Below are 26782 nucleotides of genomic sequence, written 5' to 3' on the forward strand. Positions count from 1 at the left end.
CATTAACTTCATTCAAAAACACACGGTGGCTGTAAACATAAATGGAGCATCTTAGAGGAGGCCATATAATTGCATGTCTTCCTTTACTTTCCTTCACCCACTCTCCGCCTGCAGTTCTGGAAACCTGAGACCAATTGTAACATTCCTAATGCCACCCTGACTGAGATCAGCTAACTCATAGCAGACGAGGGAATTGAACTAGAGACCTTCAAGAATTGAATGGCTGCGTCCCACATGGCCAGTGTGTTTACCAACCGAGACTGTGAACAGCAGACAGTAATTGCTGTTTGCAGTGAGAGTCAGATATGATTGTAGGAACAGCAGGGGTTGAGTTGCAGAGGAAGCAAAAATACCTTTCATAGCCCAAGGGGCAATGGCAGATATGTATTAACCACTGAATAAAAGAGAACAGGAGAAGTAAATCACATTTCTTTGAAACAAAGAGATTATTTGAGAAAACAATCCTTTATAAAAATTACAGTTGCACACCAGGTCATTTCACCAGTTTAGCCTGGAGCGACATTAAAAGCAGGAGGGGATAGGAAGGCATCAGCCTGTAACACAAACAGTGGAGCCTCTAAACTAGCCTGCATAGCACCCTAAGGAGGGGTTTTTAATATACTGTAGATCAGGATGACTAGTCAGTAAACTGGAATATAGAAATTTATGACCATATAAAGTCCTAGCCTATATCAGAATGTACTGTTTATAAGTGAAAGCTTTTCAAACCAGAGTCATTTTCTCCAAGTAAATGAAAAGAAATCTTTGAGGCTACAGAATCAATCATTTTCAGTCAGGTATACATTCAGCACACACGATGTCTTGAGAATGTTATGTATTTTTCTGCATTTATTTACTTATTAACACATTATTTCTGTTGTTGTACATGAATAAAAATGCTTTCTGCTACCATAGCATCATTCTCCTGGGATAGTTAATGATCTTTTAAATGTCCCTGGGAGCCTGTCTCTATTTCCAGGGAGGAATGCCTAGGAATGTGCCAATATTTACACATGGTCCCAGAAGTGCACCTGTATTTGCAAAAAGGGACCAGGAATATGTTGCGGAATGACCTATATCCCAGAGGGTTCCAAGGTTTAGCCAATGTTTGCAGCAGGTTTTGAGGGTTGAGTTAGCAATTTTGTCCCAAAAGGATTTCCATGTGTCTGAAAATCCAAAGAAACTGCAGATACTGGAAATCTGAAGTATCAACAGAAAAAAGCTGGGAGATCTCAGCAGTATCTGTGGATGGAGAAACGTAACATTTCAGGTCTGTGACACCTCATCAGAACTGAGAAAAGGGAAAGCAAGTTAGTTTAGATAGCAGACAAAGGGGGGAGGCATTTGGTTCAACAAAGAGAATTAAGGTGAAATAATGTAGTGATTAAGGGGCAGTTAAGTTCCTTTGAGACACAGGTAGTTTGTAGAGGCTGGAACGTCAGGCAGCAACTGGGGTTGGATAAATAGGTAAGTGGATGGTGAATAGGCAGTGGAGGCCAAGTCACTGGATGGATTTAAGAGAAAGTTATATAGAGCTCTAGGGGCTAGTGGAGTCAAGGGATATAGGGAGAAGGCGGGCATGGGTTATTGATAGGGGATGATCAGCCATGATCACAATGAATGGCGGTGCTGGCTCAAAGGGCCGAATGGCCTCCACCTGCACCTATTTTCTATGTTTCTATGTAATGTTTTGCGTCGGGCCACTTCAAACTGATTAGAGTGGGGGGGGGGGGGGTGAAAGCTGGAAAAGATAGTTGGGAACAGAACAAATTAAGTGATAGGTGGATACAAGTGAGAGGGGTTTGATTGGCAGATGTGCGCAGTAAGTGACAAATGCTGAAGGTGAAAAGGAAACAAAATGATGTCAGATAAAGAGAGGAGAGGACAAGTGAAATGTAAAGTCGTGGGCTGGGATATAGGTGGTAGAGACATGGGGAAGGCTGAAGATGGGAGAAGAGGGGGGGAAGGATGACTTGGGGGTGAGAGATGAGTGTCCAAAGGAGGGGAAAGGAGCAAGATGACTGGGGGTGGGGGTGTGATATGGTGGGAAAAACGGGATGCACCGGGATGGGGTTGGAGTGGAGGGAGGGAAGGCTGTTACTTGTAGTTGGAGAATTCTGCATTCATACCATTGGATTGCTAGCTTCACAAGAGAAATATGTTGCTGTTCCTTCAGTTTGAATTTGACCTCACTTTGGTAACAGAGGAGGCTAAGTACAGAAAAATGGGAATAGAAAGAGGAGTTAAAATAGTAAGCAACTGGGAGATCGAGCAGCCTTGGCAGGCAAAATGTAGTCTACACGTGGTCTTGCCAATGGAAAGGAGGCCACATCGGGTGTACTGAATGCAATAGATGAGGTTTGAAGAAGTACACGTGAACCCAAGTCTCATCTGGAAGGGCTGGTGGGGCTCCTGGATGGAAATGAAGAGGAAGTTATAGAAACAGGTCCTGCAGTTACTGGGGAAAGTGCCTGTGGAGGGGAAGGGGGAGGGGTGGGTGGTAATGAAAGAGTAAACAAGGAGTTAGGAAGGGAGTGGTCTGTCCGGAAAGCAGAAAGGGGTGGGGATGAAAAGATGACTCGCTGAAGGTGCAGAAATGTTGGGAAATTATGTGTTGGATGTGGAGGCTGGTGTGGTGAAATATGTGGACCAGGGAACCTCCATCCTTGTTCTGGCTTGGCGGAGGGAGAGGGGGGGCAGAAATGTGGAACACAGGGAGAATGGGGTGAAGGAGTCTATCTATAGCAGGGGGGAAACCATGTTTCCTAGAGAATGATCACATCAGCGATATCCACAGATTAGATGTTAGTTTCCTTTGTCCGTATAATGTGTTATTTAGTACATCTGGGTAATATTGTATCGTCTATTGGGACTTCCCAAGCAAGCCAAAATATACAAATGAGAGAAAAAGGAAGAGATGAATGCAGAGGAACATTGTGAACACTGGGGAAACCAAACGCAGATTATGGACCACTGCATCTGCAGAAGTGACCATGACCGAGCTTCCATGTGCCTGCTACTTTAATTCTCATTGTATTCCTACTCTCATATCATTGTCTGTAGCCTCCTGCCTCCTACTATGAGGCATAAGGCGAATTTGAGGAACAACACCCCATCTTTCTTCTGGACAATTGTAGCTTCCAGGACTCAATATCAAACTCTACATCTTTAGACAGCCAGCTCTTTCACTCCCGCCTCTTGCATTTCTTTCATTCGTATACTCTGGCCTGTTGGGCCTGTCCCAATGGACCTAACTGTACGATATTATGCAGACTTTACAACATTTACAGCATGTTACACAGATGAAGGAGCATAACTGGCCCTCAGTGGCTACAGGATTTCACCCTGTCAGATAAATTCCTCACCCACCTATTATGTTACCTAGACTAAACTAAAATATAAAATTAGCAAGATGTAAATAAAATAACGCAGAGTTTACAATGCATGATTAGAATAGATGTTTTAAATATTTTGTTACATAAACATTATTCCCACTTGATAGAACTAAATGGAATTTATAGTGATGTCTACAAATTGTACTGAAATTTCAAAAATGGTACATGCCTCTCATTTAACTCTGTCAGCAGGAACTGCTACCACTGGAGTATGAATTTCTAGATAGACTAGATTTGGAAGATGATTGGGAAGGCAGCATGGAATGAGATGAATTTGGCAGAGATTTCACCCGTGGTGTAGTGAGGTTGTTGAGGTCCCATTCCTCAGAGAGGTCCTAAATCTAATGGATTGTACCCATTTGCAGATTTACACTCAACTCTGAAAGGGACCAGCGGTCTAGATCATTTTTGACGTGACAAGAATATAAAGCTTCGGTGTGGAAAGACTATTGAACTGATTCATTCCAACATCCTGTGATATAGGTCTGAAGATGTGGTCTCGACCCGCAACGTCAGCCATTCCTTCTCTCCAGAGATGCTATCTGTCCCGCTGAGTTACTCCAGCATTTTGTGTCTACCATCCTGTGATTTAAACTATGCATCAATTATTTAAATTATCCGCAGAATGGGTTTTTTCACCTAATCACAATGGTTATCAAAATCTCTTGCAATGAGAGCAAAATAATAGTAATTTCTGTAATTAGCACCAGTAATTGAAACAAAAGGCAGAGAATGTAGGTAATATGCTGGTGATTTTACATTATCAGTATAGAAGAATGATACTGTAGTGCTTTGGATGTGGTACTTACACGGCACAACTATTCCTTGTGGCTAACAATTACATTTATTTTCCATATTACCACCTAATGGAACTTCTCAATTATTTTCATTGTTTTCACTTTCCAGCTGACAATATGACAATGTTTGCATTAGATAGGGATCAATTAAGATCAATCTACAAAATTAAATCTTTTTGAAGTGAGCAATCATCCCGGCTCAGAGGGAAACAATGGTGCATTAAGTACCCCAGAGGCTTATTTGATGTATTTCAAACTGTTTACCACCAAAGGAGTCATGGATTTAGGAGGGAGGTATGATAGGCAGTATAGATAGGTAGAGGTGCGCATTGTGTGCAGTTTTAAGCATCCCTATATTGAAACCGCATCAGCTCAAGGTTAAAAAAAAGAACAATGAAAGTCATCGTGGGTGACTTCGAACCGAATTAAGTTTTGCTGAAGTAGGGGGATGTGACCAGGTTATCAGTGAAGTGGCATAAGGCCAGGGATCTGAAAGTTATGTTAGAAACATATATTTGCCCTTTGGGCTTTCCCTCCAGTTTCATGCAGCAAAAGCTGACGTTGAATTGCTACAATAAACCGATGTTCTTCAGAGTTAATCAAAAATTCTGATGGAGAGTGTAACTTGGAACCAGGTAATATTACAAGACAGAATCTCGTTACTAAACCACACCATGATTTGTTTTTAAGTACTACCCTGATGGCTCAGCAAATAATTGTTACTTTGATCCGTTATTATGCAGTATAATTCCCCCAAACAATGCCAAGTCCTTGATGAGTAAGTTGGCCTGTTATAAAGCAACATTTAGCATTCCTTGGTTGAAGAAAATCAGGTGGAGATTCAGGAATCAGGAATGGGTTTGCTCAAATATGTTTTGAATAAATCAGCTCCCTCTGTCCATGTGCCTTAGAGAACCAGAAATGTTTTAACATTGAAGCAAAAAGAGTTCAGGAAGAAAATTAGAATTTATTTGTTCTTCGTTAACAATTCCTTGTTGTTCCCTCAGCAAGAAACATGTTATTTTCTAAAAATAACTGAAGACAAAAGCAGGATAGAACAGTAATGCAAAGCACTGTACACAGCTCAAAACCCAAATAAACATTTGTTTCCTCCTCAATTTCCTTGTTCAGATCACAATTCACACATAAAATCATGGAGAATTCTATTGTTCTCCTACAAGGGGAAGAAAAAGGTCGACATTTTCTTTTATTATGTTTCAACACCCTTGTCCCTCATCCCCTCTCCCTTCCCTCTCCAGACAGCTGCGGATTCTGGTGAAAATTTACCCTTGGGTATTGTTTGTAGCTCAATTTAGCAAATGTAAGTTAATATTGATTATTATTAATATTTATCATGTTTGTGAAAATGTCTTTTCCCATAGCTATTAATCTGAGGTTTTAATAAACGTCAGTGACCTGCATGGGTCCAGAGGGAGTTATACTGAGTAGAATGACAATGAGCAGCAGTTACAGCTATAACTGAATGCAGCAGCCTGGATTTACACTCCATATTAGAATATTTATTAACCAGAGAACAGCGTATTTTATGTTACACGGTACTACAATTCATTCTAAAATAATAATCTAACATTTAAGTAGATCTTTAAAGTAGAAAAATGCTCCATGGTGCAAAACAGAAATGGGATCAGAGGAACATGAACACTGAGGTACAGAAAGAGGTGTTACGGGTGGTGGTGGGTTTTTTGGGGAACATCTTATAGCGAATGAGACTGAGAGGCAGACGTCTTTAGGAAGTGAATTAGGATCTGCTGTTACTGTTGAACGCAGGGCCACTGATAATGAGATGGTTCATAATATGCCTGAGTAATGGATAGATTGTAAGAGTGGTCGTGGATTTGGGTATGGGCACTAAGGGCGGGTCTACTAGTACATGGGAAAGAATGAGAAAGGATTGTAGCAGTGGGTAAAAAGGTAGGAATTTCAAGATGGTTGAAGATGTGATTTCTGATACCTGAAGTCCAAAGTAGATTTGCAAGAGGGGAGCGGTAGAACAGCTGAATGTGGTGGAAGTCATGAAGTTTGCTCCAGACAAATTTTACAAAGGCTGGAAGATGGGAAGCTAATTCAGGAATGGTAGGAAAAGCTGAGCCATGGAGTCATTGAGCCATAGAGTGACACACAGCACAGGAACAGGTTGTGTGGCCTACTGAGTCCATGCCAACCACCAAACCACCCATTTTTACACTAATCTTAATCTGACCCATTTTATTTTTCCCATATTCCCATCAACCACCTCCACAGATTCTACCACTTTCCTCCAAATTAGGGTAAATTTACTGCAGCCTAATCTACCAATGCACACATTTTTGTGATGTGCCATAAACCTGAGCACCTTGAGGGAAATCCTTGTGGTCACAGGGTGAATGTGCAAACTCCATACACATAAAACGCATGAGGTTGGAATTGAATACAGATCGCTGGAGCTGGGAGGCAGATGGACTGAAGCAAAACCGATGGTGGAGTTGGAAGTTGGTATTAATGAGGCAATAGGCACAGTTTGCAATGGAAAATAAATTATCAGAAAAGCTTAGGTTAGGGTTAAATAGAATAAATGAAACTACAATCTAATTCAGCCTGAAAGTGAGGTTGTGGAGAATGGGCGACTTGGATTCTGTAAAGGGATTGATGAAAATGGCTTAATGGCCACAAACATTTTCAGATTGGTGAGCTGTGACTAGTGGTATACAGCAGGGACCGTTTAGTTCTAGTGTACAGATACAGTGTGGAAACAGACCCTTTGGCCCATTTAGTCCATGCCAACCATTGATTACCCATACACTAATTCTATGTTAACCCACTTTTGCACCTTGCACACCAGGGCAATCTGCAGATGCCAATTAGCCAACACACCTGCATGTCTTTGGAATGTGAGTTGGAAATCAGAGCACCCGGAGAAAACCCACACGGTCACAGAGAAAGTGTACAAGACACATAGCAGACAGCACCTGTAGTCAGGATCGAACCTGGGTTTCTGGTGCTGTGAGGCAGCAACTCTACGTTGCCTTTTGCCCTCCTCCCATTTCCCACCACGGTATCAAACATAATCTTCAGCAATAACACCACTGACCTTCCTTTTGTCCAGAACCAGATACCCCAAATTCCTGTTTGCATGGTCCCTTTTTGCCACTGCCCCCCTTACCTTTAGGTCAACAAGTCTTCATTGCAACCTAAAACTTCACCCCATGGTGCCAACTCCCTTTGATGCAGGAGTGACATCCTCCCAAATCCTAAACAAGAACCCATCTGGCTTCTGATGCTCAAATTCCCCAATCCTCCGACTGTCACTATTTTCTTGCAATAACAAAACCATTTCTGGTCCAAATATCATTTGACCTTCTTGTGCCTTGGCACTCACAGCAGGCCCATTACATGTAAATAGCGGATGATGTGTATGTATGTGTACAGTGTGATTGGTGAAAGGAAGAATCAAAGAGTACATGCTCTCCCACCTCTCGGGGTCTCTCCCTAATTCCACAATTACCCACAATTAGAACAAGCAATTTGCGCACATGGACATGGGTTACAAACTGAAGAAGGTATGAAAAGCAGATCTCACATTAAGTAAAAAGTAAAACGAAAAACAGATCTTGTGTCAAGCAAGAAGCCAGCTCTGATGATCCCAGATGTGTGTGTGGACATGGGAGGGCACACCAACTAAACCTTTATCCACAGATGCTGCCAGTCCTGCTGAGTTACTCCAGCATTTTGTGTCTATCTTCGGGTTAAACCAGCATCTGCAGTTCCTTCCAACAACCACCTTTGTTTGAGAGATGCATGCAGGAATTGTCTGGGTAAAGAGTGACAATCAGGTGCAGAGAGAAGAGTTGGGCAAATATACTGCCGTCAGCAGAAGAAATGAACAATGTACGTGCCCTGGGCCGAAGAGGTTCCACGTGATTTCAGCCGCATTGGAGTTGTTCGACATAGGTCGATGTGGTTAGTTTAACAAGGTTGCGGATGTGGTCAGAGAACTAAAAGGGCATTGCAAAGATGGGAAATTTCAAATTTGCTGTGATATCATCAGCATTGGTTGAATTGCATCACAACAACAAAATGCGTTGGGCCTAACTGCATTGGAAGCATTGTTGTATGAGCTTTTCAGTTCACACATAGAATGCATGGAGTTGTTTAACAACACATAAAGTCATGGAAATCAATGTTTTTGATGTGATGATAATTTATTTGCACAAAACCATGCTATTCAGAGTACAAAAAAACTGATCTTCTAATTTGAATGTGTTCAGAACATATGTTGTGCATTAGCAACTCCTTTAATGCCACAGACAACAAAAGATGTTCTATTTCACAAATCGGAAATCAGCCAACACTGTCAGTGAGTGTATCGTCTCATTGAAGGACCAGTTTCAGCCTTGCAACTTTGACACTTCTTTGGGCTATGCTCTGTGTGAACAAGCTTGCCTGGGGTTTAATCAATAAAGTGGTTTCATTCAAGTTACTAATCCCACCAAACCCTACACCTGATTCTCATGCAAAACATCTATAAATGCATGGAGGAATGCTAAATAATTTCCTAAAATACAAAATACAAATATGACAGTTTATACACACAGAGTAGAATATGATTTCAATGCAGAATTTGAAGCTGGTGCAATTAGTTATGATAGATGTAACTGAATCAATCCATGACGTCAATTCAAAACAGCAAAATGGTTTAATTGTCTGAAAAAACATCTTCCTCAGCGTGCAAATCTAAAGCCAAGGTAGTCAATGAAAGCAACTCTAGAAAGGAAGTAACCACAGTAAAATGGCATAAAGAGCAAGTCTACACAGTATTGAAGTTCGCAAGAACAAGGGACAATTGGGTTTAGTTATAGTATTTTTACCAGTAATGACAGAATGTAGAAAACTTTAAGACAAAAGTATGGTTAAAAGGTTAGTGGAACAGCATGAGCAACAGTATGGACGCAGATAGATGAATTATGAGTAACTGTAAATATTTAAGCCAGTAGACCAATTACTGCTAATGAAGAACTTGGAAACCTTTTCAGGCCATGTCTTGAAGACTTAAGCAGGATTATACTCAAATGCGGGAGATCGTGCCTCACTTATCTGATATTGAAGATGTGACCAAAAAAGTTGTTGAGGACAGAGCTATAGACATTATATGTATGGATTTCATCAAGGCATTTGACAAGGATCTGCATGGTAACCACTCTAGAATGTTAGATCACATTGGATCCAAGGTGAGATAATTGAATGGATCGAAAATTGGCATCATGAAAGGAAGCAGAGGGTGATGGAAATTTGTTTTTCGGACTGGAGGCTAGTGGTGTGACTAGTGGTGACTAGTGGTGTGCCCTGGGGTTTGGTTGTGGGCCACTTTGTGGGCCACTTTGACTAGTGGTGTGCCCTGGGGTTTGGTTGTGGGCCCATTGCTGTTTGTCATCTACATCAATGATTTGGATGAGAACATTCAAGGCATGATTAGCAAATTTACAGGTGACAAAAATGGGTAGTATTGTAGATAATGATGATGGCTGTCCAAAAATTGGAAAGATGTTGTCAAGCAGGAAAGGGTACAGAAAAGATTTACGAGGATGTTGTCAGGACTCGAGGGCCTGAGCTATAGGGAGAGGTTGAGCAGATTAGGACATTATTCCTTGGAGGGCAGGATGATGAAGGGTGATAATATAAAGGTGTACGAAATCATGGGAGGAATAGATCAGGCAAAGACACAGAGTATTTTGCCCAGGGCAGGTGAATCGAGAACCAGAGGCCAGTATTTTAAAGTGATGGTGAAAGATGGGAACCTGAGCGGTAACTTTTTTACACAAAGGGTGGTGGGTGTATATGGAATGAGCTGCAGGAGGAGGTAGTTGAGGCAATTACTGTCATAACATTTAAGAGACATTTGGACAGGTATATGGATAGGATGGGTTGAGAGGGTTGTGGACCAAATAGAGTCATAGTCATAAAGCGATACAGTGTGGAAACAGTGTGGAAGTTGGCCCAACTTGCCCAAACTGGCCAACAATGTCCCAGCTACACATCCCACTTGATCCATATCCCTCCAATCCTGTCCTATCCATGTACCTGTCTAACTGTTTCTTAAACGATGGGATAGTCCCAGCCTCAACTCTGGCAGCTTGTTCCATACACCCACCACCCTTTGTGTAAAAAAATGACCCCTGGGATACCTATTACATTTTTTTCCCCTTCACCTTGAACCTATGTCCTCTGGTCCTCGATTCCCCAACTCTGGGAAAAATACTCTGGACATCTACCCGATCTATTCCTTTCATCATTTTGTGCACCTCTATAAGATCTCCCCTCATCCCAGGATGACAGATGGCACAATGGGCTAAGTGTTCGGCTGGCGACCGGAAGGTAGCCGGTTCGAATCCCGCTTGGAGTGCATACTGTCGTTGTGTCCTTGGGCAAGACACTTCACCCACCTTTGCCTGTGTGTGAATGTGTGTGAGTGATTGGTGGTGGTCGGAGGGGCCGTAGGCGCAGATTAGCAGCCACGCTTCCGTCAGTCTGCCCCAGGGCAGCTGTGGCTACAGAAGTAGCTTACCACCACCGAGTGCGACTGAGGAGTGTATGAATAATGCGATGTAAAGCGCCTTGAGTATTCTAGAAAGGCGCTATATAAATCCCATCCATTATTATTATTCTTAGCCTCCTGCGCTCCACGGAATAGAGACCCAACCTACTCAACTTCTCCCTATAGCTCACACCCTCTAGTCCTGGCAACATAAATCTTTCAAGCTTGACAATATCTTAACTAGAAAATAGTGCTCAGAACTGAACACAATATTCTAAATGCAGTCTCACCAATGTCTTATACAACTGCAACATGACCTCCCAACTTCTATACTCAATACTCTGACTGATGAAGGCCAAAGTGCCAAAAGTCTTTTTGACCACCTTATCTACCTGCAACTCGACCTTCATGGAATCAATCACTTGTACTCCTAGATCCCTCTGCTCTACAACACTACCCAGAGGCCTACCATTCACTGTGTAGGTCCTGCCCTTGTTCGACGTCACAAAATGTAACACCTCACACTTCTCTGTATTAAATTCCATCAACCATTCCTCCGCCCACCTGGCCAATCGATCCAGATCCTGCTGCAATCGTTCACAACCATCTTCACTATCTGCAAAACCACTAACTCTTGTATCATCAGCAAACTTGCTAATCTTGCCCTGTATGTTCGCATCCAAATCATTGATGTACATGACAAACAGCAACGGGCCCAGCACTAAACCCTGAGGCACACACACCACTAGTCACAGGCCTCCATTCAGAGAAGCAACCTTCCACCTTTACCCTCTGCTTCCTTCCATGGGACCAATTTGCTATCTATTCAGCTATCTCTCCTTGGATCCCATGCGATCTAACCTTCCAGAGCAGTCTACTATGTGGAACCTTGTCAAACACCTTGCTGAAGTCCATGTACACAACATCTACAGCTCTGCCCTCATCTATCTTTTTTGTCATGTCTTCAAAAAATCAATCAGATTTGTGAGACACGACCTCCCACGTACAAAACCATGCTGACTATCCCTAAACACCCCTTGCCCATCCAAATGCTTGCATATCCTATCCCTTAGAATGCTCTCCAGTAACTTAGATGTTAAGCTCACCAGCCTATAGTTCCCCCCATTTTCCCTGCAGCCCATCTTGAAAAGAGGTACAACATTTGCCACCCTCCAGTCTTCTGGCACCTCTCTTGTATTTAAGGACGACTCGTAAATGCGGGCAGTTGGGACTGGTGTAGTTGGGGCATGTTGGTCGGCATGGGCAAGTTGGGCCATAGGGCCTTTTTCCACACTGTACGACTCTATGACTGGATGAATCATTGTGAACAGCAAGTAAAGCCACCAATGATAGTAGCTGATGTACAATAAATATTGCTAGACAAAGGTTGGCTCAGGCAATTGAAGATAAACTGGAAAGAGGTGTTCTGTTTGGAAACTTCAAAGTCACACTTTGTATAATATTGGGCAAAAATGCAAAAAATGTTCCAGGATTACTGGTCATAATTTTCATGTCGATAAAAATCAGATACGAGAAGCAGTGGATGTTAATTATACCGATCCAAAACTGGCACGAGCCAAAGTTTGCATCACACTGGACTTGTCAATTAAATATGGGCAAAAAGAAAATGTAAAAATTACTACATGGGGATCTTTATTTATGTATAAAACACCTTATGGTGTTAAATTGTCACCAAGGATCTTTCAAGTTACTATAGACAAGATAGTACAAGGTACATGATCATTGTCAATGCAATAAAGATGATGTTGTTAGAGTCAAGGAAGAAACTCTTTGAATATTTAAAGAATAGGCACAACACCACACATGCATAATGGGAAGCTCAAAAGAACTCTGGGCCTACGAACAAAACGGAAACATTTCTTCAGTTAGAGAATAAAAGACAGAAAATATAACTGAGGCATGGAACATCACATAACAAAAGACTGATTCTCCTAGTATGAGAAGAGAGCCTTTGTTAGTTTGCTATGATACACTTAGTATGGTCAGGCATGTGTTCAATTCCATTATTCAAATTCTGGAATAGGAAATGTAGTCAGTCAAAGTTCAAGAAAAAACAATTGTGTTTGCATTGATGAAAAGTGAGAAAAAACAATACTTAAATTCAGAAAGATCCATTTCTGAGCAAATCCAAGCAAAGGAATTTGCTTCTCATTGATTTTTGTAATTTTTTACCTGTTAGGCAGACGTAAGCAGGAAGCCTTTTTTGTTAGAATTTCTTGGTTCTAATTTGGTTCTAATTTGGCAATATCAACATTAGGTGTTTTGCAAATACCAAGAAAGGCTAATTATTTATTTCTTTTCAATGTGATTATGTCAACCAATATAAATTTTCAAAGGTGCAATTGCAGATCCATTGTCAACAAGTCAACAGGAAGTAATTGTTATTGGAAATTGGAAATTTCAATGTTTATCCCATTGATTTGTAGACTACCCTGGTAAAAGATGACATGTCTACCGAGTTGTAAATGGCTTTTAAAAAGTTCTAATTTTCAAAGAACACAAATTGATTATTATAGAGGATAATTGGTCATAGAGGAATTATTGGTATCCATAGATAATCATTTCTAAAGGATTATATTGAAACGTGCTTGTCCCGTACGACAACATAATATTAGAGAATTTAGATTAATTTTCTCACATGATGATTTGCCAAAAGAACTACTCTCAGATATTGCACATTGTGAAGATTTGAGCATCTATTTATTTCAACATATCAATGTCCAATGGAGCAGCAGAGAGATTATTGAAAATCGTCAAAGTGGCACTGAAGAAATAAATATTTTGGGGTGCTCACTTAACAATGAAGCATCAGTTAGCAAACACTGAACTCTAAAACGACAGCACATTGCCAATAGGTTTTATGCCTGCTGAGTTACTAATGCATAGAAGACTCAGAACACGACTCAGTTTAGTTCAGACAAATCTTGAGGGGATGGTGGAAGAGAAGAAGTTGGGACAGAAATGAAATTATGGCTCAAGGTTGGAGAAAAGCAATTCAAACAACATGATAGAGTTTGTGTGTCACAGATCTGACACTCAGAACATCGCATGTCCATTTCCCTCCTGCTGCCTCCAGCAGTTTGATTTTTTTTGCACAAGATTCCAGAATCTGTCGTCTCCTGTGTCTCTCAGAACTGGAATATTGGAATGAGGGTTGTAGTATGCAAGAGACTGAGATATCTTGTAAAACATGAATTGGAGACTGAATCAAAAATGTACATAGCAATCATTTTATACTCTTTGATATGAGCATGGATCTGGAAAATGCAAAATGTATGGAGGGTTGTGAGGTTTTGGGAACTGAGTCAATGATAGGATTTTAAAGGGAAAATTTGAAATACAGTGAAGTCCTAAACAAAGGGTGTCAATTATAATATCAGCTTGTAAGATGACAAGGCTGAGAAATTGGGTGGTCAGAACTTAAGTAAAATTGGCTTAATGGAACAGGATGATGGTCCCCTGAACACAAGGGCGGAAAACCTGGGGGGGGGGCAGAGGGGACAAGTCCCCCCCATGTTTTGAGAGGTGGGGGACATCCCTCCCAAGTTTTTGTGATCCGGATTTTAAAATCTCCGCTTTCCGCGAGACAGTGGGGGTGGGACTGATGATCGAGGGCGCGATTATTGGAGGAGGGAGACATGGCACAGACCTGCGCCGCATCCGCAGCCAGGATCGATCCCAGCCGGGTCTCCGGCGCTGCCCCGTCTCCTCCCGAGTGCCCCCCCCCCACGGGTGGCCAGAGAGGTCGGCAGTCCGGCGCGAGCTGTACCCCCAGGCCCACAGCCAGTGCAGAGAAACAGCGCTAAACCCAGCTCAACTCTGCCTGTCCCGCCAGGTGAGCCTACAGCCCTCGCTGGACTTGCAGGAAATATGGCCAGCACGGAGAAGCAGCGCTGGTGTCCCGTCAGTCCAGACAGGGCTGTAGTTAACCCGGTGAGTTGAGCTGCATTTAGCGTTGGATTGAGCCTCCGAAGCCTCGCGCGTGTGTGTGTGAGTGTGTGTGCGCATGCGCGCATGGCCACCAAAAAATTGTGTCCCCTCCATGTTTTGATAGCGAGTTCCGCTCTTGCCTGAACAAGATATGCTTGGAGGCAGCAAGTGAGGAAATTGGAGAGAAATTAGAGAAAAAACAGCTGTATAAATTGCATTGTATATTTTACATCACCATCTGAAGTTAGATCATTATGCTTTCTTGTAGTTAATGTAGTGGATAATGTTGTGGATTCTGTATAGATGATATTACATTGCACTCTGAATTTAAGCAATTATGTTACACCATTCTGCTTCCTGTATTCCCTCTCTATATTACAGAGAAGATGAGAATTGCATGGCATTAAAACCTGTGTTTACTGAGGAAATTAGAAATTCCCTCATGGTTCCAAAAAATAAAATGCTGGGCTATTGAAAATAGGATTACTCTGGTGCAGAGCAATATTACTGACTTTCCAGTGGGATTTTAATTTACACTAGAAACTTTTCTCTGCCATTAAATGCTTCCAAGTGATACTGACAACTGTGCAATGCCTAAAATGTATCTCCAGATTTCCCCCCTTGGTCACCTGAATCCTTAGATGAAGAAAAGATCAAGTCACTGTGAAAGTCACTGCCAGCTTCCCAGCTCAGGATGATTTGAGATCACTGCCACATTTCACAGTGTTGCGCTCACTGCGATATTACAAAGATCACGCAAGCTCTAAACCCAAGGAGACAAGGCTTTAACACTTTTCCTTCAGACAGGAACATGCAGAGTGGACATGTGTATCTCCCTGCATTGAAGGCTTCTGCAGAGTACCGCCATTCATAGGCTGAAATCATGGAATGATCTTCCTTGCATGGAATCTCTGCAAGCCTTCTGCCAAGACCGCCTGGCTGCAGCTCTGAAGGAACCCTGTGGCCTGCTTGCATGGTAATTCTTCTAGAAGTAGGTTGTTGGAGCACACTCCCTGCCTTCTCCTCTCTTTGTCACATGCATTCCCAAAAGCTGGAAGAGCGGCCTGGAGTATGTGTATGTGCCTTTAAGGGACAACTGGGGAAGTCTCAGCTGCAAGTGGTAGCAGCTAAGAGATCTTGCAATAGATCATTGGAGTAGCAGTGTTGACACTGATATAGTATGGCATTATGCAGGTAAACCATCATAACACTGTTCTGGAAACCTAGTCGTTTTGATGGTACTTTTAGGAAGAGCATTATGGTGATACACAATCAGTTTACATGTAGTAAAGCACATTTTAGAATAGTTGTTATCACTCTGCAGTCTGGTTATCCATGCTTTACAACCTCTACTGTGACTACTAAACCACTTGCTATATATGTACAGAGCACTCCCACAAGAATAAATGTTTTGAATTTTTTTGTGCTTGACATATATACAGGCAAGTAATTTTTATACTAAAGCTCCAATTTCTGTTCACATCTCCTTCATCTGTGGCCTTTGTTAGGCCTGCTCTAAGTTTTTCAAGCCTGCAGCCATGTTTTTCCATGCATGGAGTTCAATATTGTTCCCTTTCTCCACTGATGTCCCATGAGAAATTAAAGTAAAGACACCGTACGCTGGCTTTTTGCAACAACTGTGTGATGGGAGTAGAATAAGTGCTGGGCCAAACTTGCGATACAAGAAATGTGTGTCTTTTTCTTGAGGCCAGGAAGGAGGTTCCCCAAACACTGGCAACCAGAAATCACTCTCAATGTGATCACTGATATTGTATCCCCAGATTCATACTGGATTGCAGCCCTACCAGTCAAAAGTGACTGTACTATATAAAACGTGTACCATATATAAAAGCCCATACAGACTTCACTTACTCCCTAGACTAATCCCACATTTTTTTTCTTGATATGTTTTAAAGTGTTTATTTTAGTCTGTGGTATGTGCTTGCTGCTGATCCTACACCGCAAATTAATTCCCATTCAATGTTCCCCCAGGTCCGATTCCGATTTCAAATAGGCTTCTTATCCAATTCTGACCCTGGAAGCATATGCTGTGAAATAAAACCATTCAGTTGCTCCCACAAGTAATATCAGTTTCACAGCTGACATACTTAAACACTCGCCTAATTTTTTTAAATTCCTAAATGATTAAAAGTTCACCAAAAGTCTTAATAAAATAATTTTGTTTCATCTGTGCTACATGCATTTGCATTTTAAAGTATCCCAAATTATTTGAATGCGGTTTATTTGGAGTTAAATGACAATGAATTCTCTTCTATTTTGTATCCAACAAGTGCTTATTCATGAAATTTTCAAAATTTCTAAAGGTTCATTTGTTAACCCTTTGCCACTTAGATAATTACATAGAAACATAGAAACATAGAAAATAGGTGCAGGAGGAGGCCATCGGCCTTTCGAGCCAGCACCGCCATTCATTGTGATCATGGCTGGACTCGCCCAATATTGGGAACATTTTTCCTGCATCTAGCTTGTCCAGTCCTTTTATAAATTTATATGTTTCTATAAGATTCCCCCTCATCCTTCTAAACTCCAGTGAATACAAGCCTAGTCTTTTCAATCTTTCCTCATATGACAGTCCCAGGGATCAATCTCGTGAACCTACGCTGCACTGCCTCAATCACAAGGATGTCCTTCCTCAAATTAGGAGACCAAAACTGTACACAATACTCACCAGAGCCCTATACAACTGCAGAAGAACCTGCAGAAGAATTGATTTATTATACCTGCACACTTTGGGTCATTGGTAATAATTTCACCTCTCACTCAGAAAGTTTTGATGCCCCATTCCAGAGAATTCAACATGTACCTTGAGCAGACACAAAGTGCTGGAGTAACTCAGCGGGACAGGCAGCATGGCTGGAGAGAAGGAATAGGTGAAGTTTCGCGTCGAGACCCTTCTTCAGTCTCGACCCTAAATGTCACCCATTCCTTCTCTCCAGAGGTGCTGCCTGTCCCGCTGAGTTACTCCAGCATTTTGTGTCTACCTTCGATTCAAACCAGCATCTGCGGTTCTTTCCTACACATCTGACTTCGGCATATGGATTGTCATCTTTTGGACTTTTTTGGGGACATTGAACCAAGTCATCTTCCATCTCTCAGATTACATTGGTACCATACATAGGCCAGCAAATTTCTCTCCAGTAACTGGTGAACACCTATCCTTGAAAAATATCTGAAGCAAATGTTTTATTCATTTATCACATTACTTGTTCTGGGTTATGGGAGATATATGTACAAGTCTGAGATGGTGTAAAGAACAAGTGGCATAAGATTTATAGAAACAAGGAACTGTGGATGCTGGTTTATACTAAATTTAGACACCAAGTGCTGGAGTAACTCAGAGGGTCAGGCAGCATCCTTGGAGAAAAAGAATGGGTAACTGTTCGGGTCGGGACCCTTCTTCAGATTGAGTAGGGGGTGAGGGAGAGGATGGGTGAAGAGCTGCAGGTGAGAAAAGACCAGGACCAAACAGGGTAAATCACAAACGACATCAGGCAGGGTGGCGCCTGATAGGCCCAATGTTGTCTAGGGGAGGTGTGATGTAAAGAGGGAAGCAATGTAGAAAACTGGGGAACTGACAAAACAAGGGTGTACGAAGGGGGCAAGGGGGGAGGGGAGAGATATGAACGAAATATGAGGTGCTGTTCCTCCAATTTACGTGTGGCCTTACTCTGACAATGGAGGGGGTCCAAGTCAGAAAGGTTTGTATGGGACTGGGAGGGGAGTTGAAATGGTTGGCAACTGGAAGGTCCAATAGGCCTAGGTGAACCAAGCGTAAGTGTTCAGCGAAATGGTCGGCAAGTCGACATTTGGTCTTGCAGATGTACAAAAGCCCACATCAGGAACAATAGATGCAGTAGATGAGTTTGGAGGAGGTACATTTGAATCTCTGTCCATGTGTGGAGTTTAGATATAATACGAACATGCAGCTTTAAGCACATACTTATTCATCTATTATTTAAAACAGTTTTACTCTTCTATAAATTTCTTACATTTAAAATATTCCGGTGTATTTTCCATTGTGGAGTCATCTGTCAAATGTTCTCATTAAGACTATAGATTGGGAGCAGAAATGTTGAAAGTGACTTTCGCCAAGGCATTATGTAGCTGCAACATGACTTGACAGGTTTTATGCTCAATGCCTTGACCAAGAAAGGCAACTTTGCCTTATATCATCTTTACTACTCTATCTACTTGTGTTGCCACTTTCAGGGAGCTATTTTAGGAAAGGTCTACTTCTTAACCTGAATTAATAGAATGGGCTCTATTGTATTGAAAGATTGACAATGGAAATGTATCTTTAAGAATGAAGCTCCACACGCAATAAGTTATTGTCTTGAGCTCGCTATTTACTTCTGGTCATTTAACACTAATATGTTTTCTGTAAGATTTTTTTCTGGGTGTGTCCTTTGCTAAGTAATGGAGGCACTCTTTACAGGGATGGAACCTGCACCTTTTTTGATGGATGCTGTATTTGATATTTAGCCTGCATTGTAGGATTCACCCCATGCTTCCACAGTCTTCAAAGTGACATTTGTTCAGTAGAGTTTGCCATAGTGGAAGTTACTTCTTAATAAAAAAAGAGGGATACAAATGCTTTCAAATATATATTAGGAACTCCTACTTTGATTGTAGAATTGTTTCTGTGAAACAAGAGTTTGTGAAAAACTGTAAGCTAAATGATGACTCTTTGAAAGCTACTGAAACATATGTGGAAGTATTTGACAAATAGCCAGAGTATAATAGGCAGGAGATTGGTCGTCTGGTGCTAGAACAATATTTTTGGTTTCAACATCAGTAAAACATAGGAGCTGATTATTGACTTTAGAAGAGAAAAGCCGAAGATTCACAAACCATCGAGGGGTTAGTGGGCAACAAGTTCAAGTTCCTGGTCATGCAGATCTGTTAAGATCTGTCGGAGAATCAACACATCAATGCAATCCTAAACAAAAGCCCATCAACGCCTCTACTTCATTTAAATTGTTTATTATGCCATCTATTGAGTACTGTGGTCACAAACCAATTGTGCTGCTGCAAGGAAGAAGTGCATATGACAATTAAACTCTCCCTCTTGAAAATCACTGATGATAAAAGAATTAGGCAAACCAGTTATCTGGTACCATTTTGGAAAAAGCCTTAATCCGCTTATATAACTTAAGTATTCCATCCCTTCACAATGAACTCTGGTGCTATAGAAGGCAAAAACATCATTTTTAAATTCACTTTTTTTTCATTTATTTTCCATGAATGGCCAAGTCTTTTTTTTCCACAAATCTAGCAAAATTATTTTTGGTGAGTTATGTTCCCAGGAATTTGAACCACCAGTTTGAGTCTGATCGTATTCCTACCTGATATCCAGCTTCTCTGACTTGAGCCATGTGATCCAGATCAATTCCAAAATGTGACCAATGTTTGGCCCTCCACAACCTATTACAGTGATGATATTTGTGTATGTACACTGGTTCTGCTTAGTCCCCAAACTGTTACAACTCTTGAAAATGAATTTAACGACATTCCATCTCTGCATGAAAAGATTTCACCCGATTGTTGTTCCAAATTCTTTACTTTAATTTGTGACCTTTCATCCTGAAGCGTGTCAGTATATTGGAAAGTGAATTAGATAAACCAAGTGATTGCAGTGTTTTACTTGGTGGGATTGTAACTGCTGTGGAGCCAGTTCTCCAGTATAAACATTCGTTCAACACATTGGGCCTATGTTGGATAGGACTGATGTTAGAAGTTTATGTATGCTGTTCTTTAGAGCTAAGCGTACCTGCATGTACTGCTGGATCTTACAAGCTTGTTCTAGTGTCTACAAGTGGATGTTTAGTTTCATTTTAATTATTTCATTTCCGCGCCTTTTACTACCTTCACTTTATTTTCACAATCCTGAATTTCATCTATTTTCTCGCATCGTTGGTTGAACAAAAGTCTCTCCATTCACAAACACAAACAAGTCTGAGGTCACAGTGAAAAAGCTCTACAGCATGAACACAGATACTTCAGCATACGTCACCCATGTTACCCAACTTATATCAGATATATTCTATCTACTTGTGTATTCTCACTATAATGGTGTCTGAACTCTAGTTTATTTCACTTTAACACATTCTTTCCTCAATCAAAGGTCTTTGCATGTGTACCTGACAGAAATATATATTTAAGCTTATCAGATGGGCCTCTTTTTGCCTACTGGATTGTCATTCACTGCTTTAATTTTACTCTCTAATGTTATAAGATTAGATCTGGATAAGACCTGGATAATTCTGATCTTGGTCTTTATAACTTGTCAGTCTTAAGGGATATGTTTTGACTCCTCACCTGCCTCACAGGCACTGTACTCCTATTGTCCTGTCAGTTCCACCTCTCTCTTCTCTAGTACTTTAATTCGTTGGTTCCCTCTGCTGCACCAGTCTTCTTTATTAACTATTCTCCGCCAGTTCCCAGGGATTTGCTCTGCACAAGAGTAAGCAAAGTGTCAAAGAGAGTGTTTCAGAGTTTAGTAGCAACAGAGTTTGATGTGAGCATTTCCACCCCACAACAATGTAATTTACAATGTGGTTTTAATTAGTTGGAAATGTATTTCTACATTGATGGAGTATTTTGGCTGATACCCCATAAAAAGGAAAGTTGTCTGTGGTATACTCCAATGCACAGAGAGTTGAACTGATTCTAAAACTCAGTTGTTCTAAAGATAATGTCAATGGAATATTGGAATTACATCAGGCTATGATTCAGGTAAAGTTGATGTTTGAGGAGCATCATCAATGGATTCATCCAGAAAGATATTTGTCAGTAAAAAAAACTGTAGATGGGGCAGGGGAGAGCTGGCTTGGGCGTTTATTGGGAGAGCAAGAAGGGCTGTTTTGCAAGATTTGCAGGAAAAATAAATAAGGGATGAAAGAGAGCTGTTGGGGGTTAAGGTGGGGAACATGGAATAATTCAGGGTGGTAGTGATCAAGATCCAAATATATCAATCACAGAGGCTGCCACAGTGTGTGGGGACAAAGAAATGTCAGACTCAGTGGATGTGGAATAAAGTTCCAGAAAGATTATTATTAAGAATATGGAAAGAAATCTGATGGAAGTATGGGCATGGTGACGTGTTGAAGACGGAGAGGTCTCCAGAAAGAGTTGCATCAAAGAATAGGAGGTAGGAAGGCAGTGAGCATTGCAGGGACATTCCTGCAAGATGGAAACATTTAGCAAATAAAAATGAAGGTCATAAAATGATAAAAATACAAATGGTATAATTGGGATAAAATAATGCCAGTCCTCATGATGGTAGTTAGGGTAAGAAAGGGGCATTAAAACAATGGGCAAACCAGCCCTCGTCATGGACAAAACTGGGCTGTGCAAGGGGATCTTGTTTCAAAGGCATGTTGAGTGAATTTATTGTAGTCAGCACACATGGCACTTTACAGAATCAGACTGATCAAACAGTGATTGCAACCACAGATAATTGCTGCCTAGTTAGTGGAAGATCACAATTTGCATTTAGATTGAGAGCTACATTTTACTTGACCAGATATCTATACCTTCACAAAAGAAATATTTATGTGGTTTATTATTTATTTATTATTATTAGTATTAGTAGTAGTAGTAGTAGTAGTAGTATTATTAGTAGTAGTAGTAGTATTATTATTAGTATTATTATTAGTATTATTATTAGTAGTATTATTAGTATTATTAGTATTATTATTATTTATAAAATCTTCGTCAAAGAGAGTTTCTGAGAAAGAAAAGAGAAATGATTAAAAAGTTTGAGAGAGTGTCAATTCTTAGGCCCTGGAAGCAAAGGCATTGTTACCAGCAAAAAAAGGAAAAGAAGAATAAAATAAAAAGCAGAATGAGAAATGTAGAAATCCTGAAGTTTGAGGGTTTTGGAGGTTGCAAAGGTAGGAGGAAAAATATATACAATGGGACTAATAGATCATAGTTTTGTTGTGAAACGTGTAAAAGATATTTGTAATGTAGCGTTCCCTCATTTTATTCTTTGTTTCTTGTCCCTATATTTAGGTGACAGTGAAGTGGTTGATAATATGTATGAGACAGATCCAGAGCCACCGGCTGGAGAGAGTGGAGGAGAAGAAACAGAAGACAGTATAATGTCCCCGATTCCTGTGGGTCCGCCATCTCCACTTCCCACCAGCAACGAATTCACCCCAAAAGAAGGGTCCCCATATGAAGCCCCTGTCTACATTCCAGAAGACATTCCAATCCCACCTGACTTTGAGCTAAGGGAGTCTTCAATTCCTGGCGCTGGATTAGGGATATGGGCCAAGAAGAAACTTGAAGTGGGAGAGAAATTTGGTCCTTTCGCCGGAGTTCAGAGGGGGACATTGAAAGATCCAAATTTTGGATGGGAGGTGAGTCATGCAATTTTAAATTTATTATTGATCCTGTTTATGTGGCCTTAGCATGTTATTCAGATTTATGAGTTTTACTCTGGAGTTTACCACAGGCAGCATTTTAGCCATTTTCCCACTGGCCCACTTCTATATGTGTGGAGCTCAAGAGGCATGGTCCTCAATTTTCCTGACTCTCATGACTCAAACTGGCTAAGTTTTGTCCAGAATTGCACAGCAGAAAAAAACCAGTGGGCTGATAGGACACTTTTTGAGTGCTTCACTTATTTTCCCCCAAAATAAAATAAGATTGCAGTGTTTAATGTATGGATCCGCCCGTGGTGTGGAAGATGGAAGAGCTTACAATGAATATTCAGCTGAGCATGAGCTTGTGCTTCTTTCCTGTCCGAGAATGTATTCTACTTGATTTCTCAGTCCACTGGTAAATTTGTCCACTGACAAATAGGACAGACAAAGGAGATGAGGAAATGTATTTTTTGAACAGTCAGTCCCATTCATCCATCAAAAAAACACTTTCTTGATGAAAAAAGTCTTCATTGGATAAACATAAAAGGATCCTCCAGTAAATCATCATAAAAAAAATATACATGGTACTTTTTATTCTGTCTTCGATATTTGAAGTCGATTTTAATATATAAACAATTTTTCAAAGGCACAGTTTCCCCAGTTCGTATTGGTGCAGCTCTGAGATTTCAGATCGAACTTGTCTTATGACTATGTTTCATTTCAATGTGCTGTTTGACTGTTGTGATGGTTTTGGAGTAATGTCTGTCAGCAAGTTTCCATTGTAGTCAGGTCAGGGCATGAATGAGTATGTTGCCAATCTACCTCATCCTCACAATAATTGGAGAAACCACTGCTTTGTTGCAACAATAATTGAACAAGGTTAATTTTGCTGTTGTAGTAACATTCTGAATTTCAATAGATGTTATTCCATAAGGAGTAGCCAATATCCTCAATCTAATTTCGCATTCGCAGGAATCATTCTGATAAGGGAAATGAAAGTGTTTTATTTTATGTGTGATTAATTTATTTGATGCAAACCAGGAGATCCCCAGCACATTGTTCCCAATGAGTTAAATGATGCGCTACTATGTAAAAGTGGAGCAGTTAGCAATGTGCAATATTGAAAGTATTACAGGTTACAAGCAAGACACTTGCTGAATATGCTGTTCATATGCAATGTTTGTCATGCATTCTGCACATACATTGCTCCCATGTATGTTTTCAACCCATATAGGATAGACACGGAGAACCAGAATGGTGAAGCCATTGTTGGATCTTAACAAAGTCCTTTGTTTTATCTCACACAAACAACTTCATGGTCTTGTCAGCAGGTTCAAAATATATTCCCTGCAATAAATTGAAGGACAAGGTTCTAGGATTCTCAAATTAGCTATCTTTTAATTTTCAGATGTTCCTGACCCAGTTCTCATTTAATGAAGTTTGTATCACTTTCACCATTCTATGTTTTAAGGAGTTTTCGCATTTCTGTTGATGACCTAATCATTTATTAATATGATAGCATTTTAACGGAACAATGACCCAAAAAGAGAGAAAGATAAATAATGAATGAATGCCAGTACAATGCTGCACCATACAAACATTGTTTTCAAAGCAACTAGTAGAATGACAATTACCAGACTATCCAATAAGAGTGATATAACATGGCTGAAGGTTGTGTGATATTGTTCTGTTCATACTTTGATCACATTTGGTAGAAAACCATGCCGTCCAATTACTTGTGTGATGCTGCATTAATCAAGAAGGTGCAGAACATGACAGAGTACTAAATGTTGCTGCACACAGAACGTGAAGACTGCTCAACTATAGGGTTACTTCTACAATTGCCATTGTAATATATGAAGACAAATATGTGGATCACATCTCTATGAATGTTGCTATCCATTAGTCTCCATTGTCTGTTAATTCTCTGTGCACTTCACTCTGGCCCTTACATACTCATGATTTTCAATATTTAAAAAAATATATCATATGCATAGATTTTTTTTAATGCCTGTTATTTGAAATTAATTTTACTTTTGCGAGCTGCAGAAACCCTGATTAAAGGGGCTGCTGGCATGATTCAGCTCTTTTGCAGTGGAATTTGGTGCCAATCAGGGCAGCGTCTTGGCGACATCTGCTGCCAACAACACACTTTGAATGTAAAAGTGCCTTTTCGTTCGGTCTAGAACCATCAGAGCCTCCGGGAACAGGAAGCTCCAAGGATTAATTTAGACCCATTCTACCAAGACAGACAATTCAATCTATTGGATGAATAGCTGCAGGCCTTATCCATTCTCTGTCTATTTTTCACAGACATAAATGTGTTGCATTAGAAATCGTCTATTTAAAAACCATTAAGTGGATCTTATAACAACATAATATTGCACACATATTATTCAAGAGCTTAAATGAGATTGTCATTTGCTCTGTAGGTTCAGGTGAAGCTGCAGTGCATTGTCAGCTGTGTGGTTAATGGATTTGGTTGTATACTGATTTGAAATTCTGACTTACATTTCCTGATATCTTAAAGGCCAAATAGTATTTTTTGTAAGCCAAAAGAAATATCTAATTTGCACTTGCACTGAGGCAAGAAATATCTAATTTGCACTTGCAGTTACTTCCATGGGAAAAGGGAACTACATTTTAAACCAAAATATTATGGTATATGGACACACTGATCTGTTTTGTAGTAAATGCCTACTATGTTCTGTGTGCTGAAACAAAGCAAGAATTTCATTGTGCTATCAGGGACACATGACAATAAACTCACTTGAACTTGAACTTGAAAATGTTTTCTTCGTTTTGTCGGCTGATGCTGGTGCTGGTGAGGCCAATATTTCTTGCCCATTCTATGTGACAAAGATAATAGTGGCACCACAAAATATTTGTGTTTCTTGCATGCAACTGAAAATACACGTTTTAACTTACTACTCTTATTATTGGACCAGAGGCGATTAAGTCTAAAAGGATATAATAATGCATTTTTGAATTATAAAGGAATTCTAGACTAAGGGTAAACAGAATAAGGCATGGGCCTGGAAAGGTTACTGTGTGCTTCAATGTTTAAATGCATTATATAATTGAAACTCTTGTGAGACCAGATGGGCGACCAAAATCATGTCACAAAGTCCATTATTTTCTTTTGGAACCCTCTGTGCCCATGTGACACATGAGCCTTCATGGACGAGGATGGCCTTCTTTGGTATCTTAAGTATTATTGTAGGACCAGATCCTAATTGGGAGATTTCCAGATTGGGAGAACCAGTTTCAGTCTGGTTTTAGTCAAAAACATATCACTTGCAGTGCTGCCACTTGTACTCCTATAACTGCTGTGTTTGCACCCCATTTCCCACTATCCAGCCCAATCATAAAGCTGACTCCTCTGCTCTAAGGAGTCAATCAAAATTCACATGGGCTCCGATCGTCAGGGCCTTGCTACCCTCCTGAATGATGTCTGAACCCTATCACATGTATCCCAGCCACGACCTCTTGGCTCTCCTTACATTTTCGACCCCTCCCATGACCCATAACCAGGGCCACAATATATCTGTTTTCTCTCCATTCACCAGAGCAAAAGAGGAAAGGCATTCCTCCGTGCTGGCCTTGGTCTCACTGAACATTGGTGTTTTGCAGAAACGTACGTTAGCCCTCCATAAAAAACTCGGAAGGTGCATGCACTTTTCCAATAGTTCATTTATTTTGGTTGCTGAGACAGCT

At 40.6% G+C, this 26782-nt stretch overlaps 1 protein-coding gene across 11 annotated transcripts in view; it reads left to right on the top strand.

Annotated features, from left to right (window-relative positions):
• prdm16 (PR/SET domain 16) overlaps positions 1-26782 on the top strand; it is a 771474-nt gene that overhangs the window by 192994 nt on the left and 551698 nt on the right. For all 11 annotated transcript variants that reach the window (XM_033047847.1, XM_033047849.1, XM_033047848.1 and 8 more), the window contains exon 2: positions 22710-23059. In XM_033047847.1, coding sequence (XP_032903738.1) covers positions 22710-23059 — 350 coding nt within the window. The remainder of the gene's footprint in view (positions 1-22709; positions 23060-26782) is intronic.

Source organism: Amblyraja radiata, chromosome 31, assembly GCF_010909765.2.
Source record: "Amblyraja radiata isolate CabotCenter1 chromosome 31, sAmbRad1.1.pri, whole genome shotgun sequence".
Classification (NCBI taxonomy): domain Eukaryota; kingdom Metazoa; phylum Chordata; class Chondrichthyes; order Rajiformes; family Rajidae; genus Amblyraja; species Amblyraja radiata.